This window comes from Enhydra lutris, unplaced genomic scaffold, assembly GCF_002288905.1.
Source record: "Enhydra lutris kenyoni isolate GAN:26980312 unplaced genomic scaffold, ASM228890v2 scaffoldscaffold99, whole genome shotgun sequence".
Taxonomy (NCBI): domain Eukaryota; kingdom Metazoa; phylum Chordata; class Mammalia; order Carnivora; family Mustelidae; genus Enhydra; species Enhydra lutris.
This window is the reverse complement of record NW_019154183.1, coordinates 1,470,388-1,477,004: the sequence shown is the minus strand read 5'-3', so window position 1 is coordinate 1,477,004 and position 6,617 is coordinate 1,470,388. Positions and strand designations below refer to the sequence as shown.

The window sequence follows — 6,617 nt, the reverse complement described above, 5'->3', positions numbered from 1 at the left end:
AACACTGTTACTCAGTGTGTCAGCGGCTGAAGTCAATGTGGGGGGCATAGGACCCTAGTGTTCTTTAAATCTCAGTTGATACAAATAACCTCAGTATTGCAACCCTTTCTAAACACTGAAAAAAAATATTAGTATAACACTGCATTGAAGGAAGGTTTGAAAACTAGGAGCATGACACAATCGAGTTTGGCTAATTTGGGATCCAAAATACTTAATTTGGTCTGAGACAAAAGCCAACTGATATGGTAAATCAATCCAAACGTAGTAAAGGTAGACAGTGACTAAGTAACTACGAGAAGTTTTGTTTAGCGGGCTTGGTTTGGTTTTTCTTATTTGGTTGGAGGTAGACACATTTTTAAAAAGCATTTCAGAGCAACTGAAGTTGATGAATATGACCTTTTCTCAGCTCCAGACATGGATCCACCATATCCCACCTGGTCTGAAGAAGTTTTGGATTTCTCATAGGTGAAAGCTAAAAACCAGGGTTATCCTAACACCTAACAAAAACACGTGGGTAAGACACTGAATGATGGGCAGGACACATTTGGAAATTCTCCACACTGTAAGAAAACTACAAATATGCAGGTAAGGACAAACAAGATCTTGGTCTTGTTTAAATACAAAAAAAAAAAAAAAAAGGCAAAACAAAACAAACAAAAATCAAGCCAAATCCTATAGTTGAGACCCTACTATGAGCGACAACAGATCTTCATTTGTATAATTAACATGAAGTTTCTTACACTTCCCACTTAGTTTTTAATTTATGACAAGACACCGCTAAGTTTCAGACAAAATATATATATACATGTATATATATATATATTTTTAAATCTTTACAATAAATCAAGATGTTGGAGCTTACACAGAGCACATTTTAGTTTATTTAGGTACTCAATTCCAGCTCGCTCAGATGCAAAACCCTGGTAACAGTGTGTACGAAGTCTTCTCTTTGCTTTTTATAATTTTAAAGCAAATAATACATTTGACTGTATTTAAGAGTCTGTGCAAATAATCCTTCAGAAGAAATATCCAAGATTCTGTTTGCAGAGGTCATTCCGTCTCTCAAAGGTGATTCGGTGAGTTCCTTTTTCTGCAGATAAAGTGCTCCTGTCCAGCAGAACCCCAAGCCTTCCAGCGTCCAAGAACTTCGTTTTGGGGTCAGACCCCGTCATACGAACTCCAGCTTCCCGTGCCCGCTGTACATGCCCCAGTGGACGAGTGAGAGGATCTTGTCGTTGCTGAGGTCCGCTTGTCTCATCTTGTCACAGGTCAGACAGCAGTTCTCGTGGCCGCTCACGGGCACCATGCACTCCAAGTCTAACTTGGCCACCTGCCCCTTTTTGGAATGGTGTCCGTGGAAGCTGTAGTGCAAACGGGACAGCATCTGCTGCCGCTGATCCTGCAGTCTCTTGTTCTCACTCCGGAGCATCCTCAAGGCCAGCATGATCAGCAACACCAGAATGAGGCCACCGGCGATGGGCACGGCGATCACGGCCGCCCGGAACCACAGCTCTTTGGAGGAAGTCAGCTCCTGCACTTTGGTGATCAGGTTCCTGCCGCCGTCGTGCTGATAGCGGTTTCCTTGTCCTAGAGCAACACAAACGCGTGAGCAGACTGCGGTTACGCCCTCCCACCGGGACTTACGATCATCTATCCATCTGCAATGAGATACCCCGTGAGAAGCAGCTTACGGTGAAATCAACACTATTTACAAATGACACTCTGCCCAGCGGTGCAAAGATCGGCTTCCGAGAACAGTCTGTGTAGGGACTGTCATTCCTGAACAGGAAGGGTCTTCTGGGTCTTCCAAAAGTGGAAAAGCCAGGCAAAACCTATCATGCAGACAGACATCTCAAGCTCAGGCAGACACAAAAGCTACTCAACAGAGATGCATCTTCGCATCCACAGCCAGGCCTCTCCCCCTGGTGTCTCTAATTACATTAACAACAAAATCAATAGCAGACATACAAGTCCTGGCCGCCGCGCGCCAGAGGAGGCCGGCATGCTGGTCCGAGGGGGCTTCTACCTACCTGAGGCTTCCCCCTTGGGAGGGGCGAGCACATCGTGCAGCCCTCGGTAATTGCACATGTCTTCGTGACAGCATTCCAATGTGGGCACGGCGGTGCCAGAGTGGTTTCGGGCCTGTTTGGCTTGGCAGAGGTCTGCTGTGCTTGCGAGAGAGTCCAGGCAGCCATGGGTGAGCGGGGAGTTTGTGTTCTGAGGATCGAGAAGCCTGGAGAAGCAGGCATTCAGCTCGGATTTACACATATAGCCGGTCGCCACGCAGTGAGCAGCATCACAGTAGCATCTGATTTCACCTGAAGACAATGAGAAATTGCGTCACGCGCCTTCCTGAGCCCAGATCAAGCCTCCACCTGGGCATCTGCTCAAGTTCAAAGGCATGAACTTCTGGATATTCAGCTGAGCGCAGTGGCAGCCCAGGGCAGACTTGGGAGAGCCCTGGGTGCAAGAAACGTACTAATCCCAACTGCAGAGAATCAGAGTTCAATTGCGATTTCTGAGGAGTTAGCGGGTTAATTCAAAATATTACTTCTGGATCTGAAGGAAAAGAATCATCACAAGAAATTCTCCTACCGTAAGGTGAATTACACTGTTTATTCACTTTAATCCTACGTAACCATACAACATAAAAATGCCCGGCTTTTTGATTTTGTCAGTATAAATATTTGATCGGAACTACTGAATTGTTTACTACCTTAAAGAGCTGTGCCAAGATTTAAGAGCTTTAGCTAACACCTTATAAAGTTATTAACTAGAAACACAACAATCTAGAAATCGCTCCGGTCAGGAGGTTTTAAAACTATGAAACTGGGCAGGTATTTGCAACCTCTCCAGAAAAGGCAAACTTTGGCTATAAAGATCTTTTCATGCAGAGGAGCTTTTAGTCAGTATATTGTAAAACAGGAACTAGGCAGTTTACAATTAGTGGTTTGCTTGCCAAAGTCAATTTCTTTCAGCCCAAATGGAAAGTCATAAAACTGGGGGCGGGGGTGGGTGAGGAGGGGAGGCGGGTGTAAAAGCTAACTTCTCCTCCCCTTAACTCCCCAGTTTTACATGTAATTCAACATGGGATCTAAAAGGGGAAACACTGAAACTGAAAATCCTCTGCCGGTTGAATGAAAAATCCTTAAGGAAACCTCAAATTTTTCTCCAGGAAGTGATTACAAGTTTCCTTTATAAAACTTATTTGGGGAGTTGCAAGTCGCTGGTAACATTTTGCTGCAATGCATGCTTCTGAGGCTTCTAGCATCCTCCTCTAGTTGAAATGATCTGGGTCTTAGAGAGATCACCAATAGTACATCTGACCCCGTGGGCTCTGGTCACTGTCAGATACCACAACTAATGCTAATGTAAAAAGAACTGAGGCACACACCTTTTCCCAGCTCCCCGATGAGAAGTTCTAGTAGTTACTGAAACCCCGGCTCTGAAATTAAACACCAGGGACTGTGGTTTTATAGACCTCTTCCTACCCTCTCCTTTCTTCCTCCTCCTCCTCTCTGCAAATGAGAACGCCTGAGTGAGGTGTCTCATTTAATTATCTGTCCAAATTCCAGGCCACTGTATGGTATGCTCGGGTTTTCATCAGACGCTAATGCTTTCATTCTTAAAAAAAAAAAACAAAAAACAAACAAACAAAAAAAAAAATGCCTTCCAGCTAATCACAGATCTCTGGCAATTTGAGTTTAACTGTCCAAAGCTGGAGGTCCTGCTCTAGCCTCAGTTGGCGAGCTCCCTGGTCTGTCCCACTCTGGGCCAAAGTCCCTTCTCCAGGAAGACCTTCAAGTTGGAACCTTGCTTTTTAAGATTTTTTTTTTTTTTTTTAATTTATTTGACAGAACACAAGTAGGCAGAGAGGCAGGCAGAGAGAGGGAGGAGGAGGAGGAGGCAGGCTCCCAGCTGAGCAGAGAGCCTGACGCGGGACTTGATCCCAGGACCCCGAGATCACGACCTGAGCCGAATGCAGAGGCCTTAACCATTGAGCCACCCAGGCGCCCCGAACCTTGCTTTTTAGAGGTTCTCTCTCCTCTTTCCAAGCTTACTCGACGCTTTGCACAAAGCTCACCAGTCTTATGTGGTGATGACTACGTATCCCTAGCCTGACAAATTCCACCAACAGATTTAAAGTAGAAATAAAACAGATTCAAAGTCCATTTTGATCCCATGCACCTCAAACCCAGTGCAGAAAAAGAGCACTGAATGAAAAAAGAAAAAAAGAGTAAAATGTTTATGAGAGCCTATTTAAAATACTGTATTTTCAATGACCTAAAACAGTCTAATAAAATTTTGACAGGTAACTACCAAAGTTCTAACAACTTTTTTTTTAATTGGAGCCACATTTCAACAAGTTGAATGGACTTTTGTATTACTGTATTAAAACTATATTTCTGTAGTTTCATAAAGTTTCTTCCTGTGGCATGCAAAAGGCCCAGAAAGGGGACTGGTATTTGGAAACAGTGAACAATGCTCTTCTGTTTCCCCCCCTTTCTTGTTACTGTATGTAGTGATTAAACAAAAATGTCTGCTTTAGTCAAGATGGCTACAGGAGAGACTGCTGGCTTCTTTTAAAGCTTTTGAAGTCCGCAGCAGTCAGAAATCTCTGATCCCCTAATTATATCATTATCAGGCACATAGTTTCGGTATCTGTGACTTCATGTCAGCCTCAGTCCCTCCCTGCTCTGCCCGCCTTTGATAGGGCCAGGAGGCTCCCCTCTGCAGGCTACCAGGGCTGTTATTTAGGGTTAATTACACCCTTCCTTTCAAAATAAATAAATACCGTAGCACAGCATCCTTCTGGGCTAGCTTATCCTTTAACCTCATGCCTGCTACATGGCAATTAGAGAAGGGGGGGGGGAGTGCAAAAGCTAAATAACGCTTCCCATTTAAAAAAAAAAAAAAAAAAATCATCTATTCGGAGAACAGTAAGGAGAGTTCATGGCGGGGGAGGCGGGGGAATCCTTGAAATCTAGGAGTTTGGGTTATTTCAACCTAAAAGGCGAAAGACTGCAGGGAGCAAAAAGAAACCGACCTTTTCCTTTTTTTTTTTCCCCCGGTAGTAGTGTAAACCCTGAGGGGAGTGGGAAATCGGACCGCTGGCGGAGCCCACCCCTCCCAGCCCGCGAAGCCACCCATCAGACTCCTGCACACGGAGACACACTTGGGGCACCTTCTTTCTCACACTCGCGGGCTTACAAAGACACTGAGAGACACACACGGAGGCACACGCGCGGACGGAGTCACACTTGGGGACGGGAGCCGACCGTCCGCACTCCGGCCCCGCACGGCGGCCCGCAGGGTCGCGGGTTCGGCGCGGCCACCCCCAGCCGCGGGGTGCGGAGGGCGGCTGCGTCCCCGCGCGCACCACGGCCCCGCTTCCCGGCTGCAGACGTTCAGGAAAGTTCGCCGCGGACAGACTTACAACAACATTTTGACAATCACTTGCCCCGAGGTCTGACTCCACCTCCACGCGCCGGCCCCGGGACACCCGAGGGGGGGGCGGCCGCGAAGCCACCGCCGCGACTTCTAAGAACAGGCAACTTGTCGCGACCTGCGGGATCCAGCGCGGGAGGAAGCCTCGCCCGCTGCTAACAAAGCCTTGGCAGCCGCCTTCAAAGGCCCGCGGCAGCGGCTGCCCCGGGACCCCCGCGCGCCCCTCCCCGGAGAGCCCGCGCCTCGGCCGGCCGGCGGGCACCCACCTTTGGTGAGCAGCACGGCCATGGCGCAGAGTTCGAGCTGCAGCCAGATGAAGATGTAGCTGGAATGGCGATCCATTGACGCCCCCCACGGCCGCGGCGCAACTGCAGCCTACGGCTCCCGGAGCGCGCAGGGCATGGGGGCTCCCCGGGGCGGCGGGAGCCGTCAGCGACCGGGCGAGGAGCCGGGCCGCGGCCGGAGCATGGAGCGCGGCTGGAGGGGCGCCGAGCAGCCCAGAGGACTTTCGCGGCCCGACTCCGCGGCCACCGGGGGCCCCTTCGCTCGGTTCGGCGCCGCAGTCCCGGGTGGGCTATGGGCCTCGCTCCCCCTCGGCCGGCCACTCCGCGAAGGAAGAAGCTCCCAGAGCGCGCGCCCAGACCGCCAGCCGCGAGCTCCAGCTTGCGCCCGCCTCTCCCTGCCCTGATCCGCGCCGTAAATAGCGCCCCGCGCCTGGAGCCGGCCAGACGCCGCCCCGCCCCCGGGCCCGCCCCTGGCCCCGCCCCGGCAGCACCGGCGCCGCCCGATTGGCCGCCAGGCTCCAGTCGATCATCTCCGGAGCCAGGAGGCGGGCCCAGAGGGGGGCCGGGTGGGACCTGCCCCGCGGCTACTAGCGGCGCCGGCGTCTGGGGCTGAGGGCGGGGAGGCCGGCGTCTCCCGCGCTCCCCCTCGCGGAGGCCTGCGCGTCCGTGACCTTCGCGAGGCGCGGGTCGATCCTGGCCGCCGGGTCTCTGGCACTCGCCTCCGGGACCTTCACAACTCAGACTTGGGCCGGCGTCCCCCATCCCCTGGCTACTTTCTTGTTGCCCCCGAAACGCGCAAGGGACCGAGGGGTCGCTAGCGGAAGGCCTCCCGGGCCACGCTGCGCGCTCTAGGAACCCCAGGGACAAGTGGCGGTCCCCCGGCGT

The 6,617-nt window shown here is 51.0% G+C and overlaps 1 protein-coding gene across 1 annotated transcript; it reads right to left on the bottom strand.

Annotated features, from left to right (window-relative positions):
• Positions 1-808: 808 nt before the first annotated feature.
• Positions 809-5,818, bottom strand: LOC111139315 (BMP and activin membrane bound inhibitor). The gene is made up of 3 exons (XM_022491577.1): positions 5,715-5,818; positions 2,031-2,318; positions 809-1,587 (listed from the first exon to the last, which is right to left on the bottom strand). Exons 1-3 carry the CDS (start codon positions 5,788-5,790, stop codon positions 1,169-1,171), a joined length of 783 nt encoding a protein of 260 aa, XP_022347285.1. The 5' UTR covers positions 5,791-5,818; the 3' UTR covers positions 809-1,168.
• Between the last annotated feature and the right edge of the window lie 799 nt (positions 5,819-6,617).

What these genes read in the sequence shown, in the direction of transcription:
- LOC111139315 (XM_022491577.1), bottom strand. Translation starts at nt 5,790, where the DNA reads ATGGATCGCCATTCCAGCTACATCTTCATCTGGCTGCAGCTCGAACTC. An exon ending in GGCCGTGCTGCTCACCAAAG is followed by an intron (nt 2,319 to 5,714) that starts GTGGGTGCCCGC and finishes CATTGTCTTCAG; the next exon opens with GTGAAATCAGATGCTACTGT. An exon ending in TCCCAAGGGGGAAGCCTCAG is followed by an intron (nt 1,588 to 2,030) that starts GTAGGTAGAAGC and finishes GTGTTGCTCTAG; the next exon opens with GACAAGGAAACCGCTATCAG.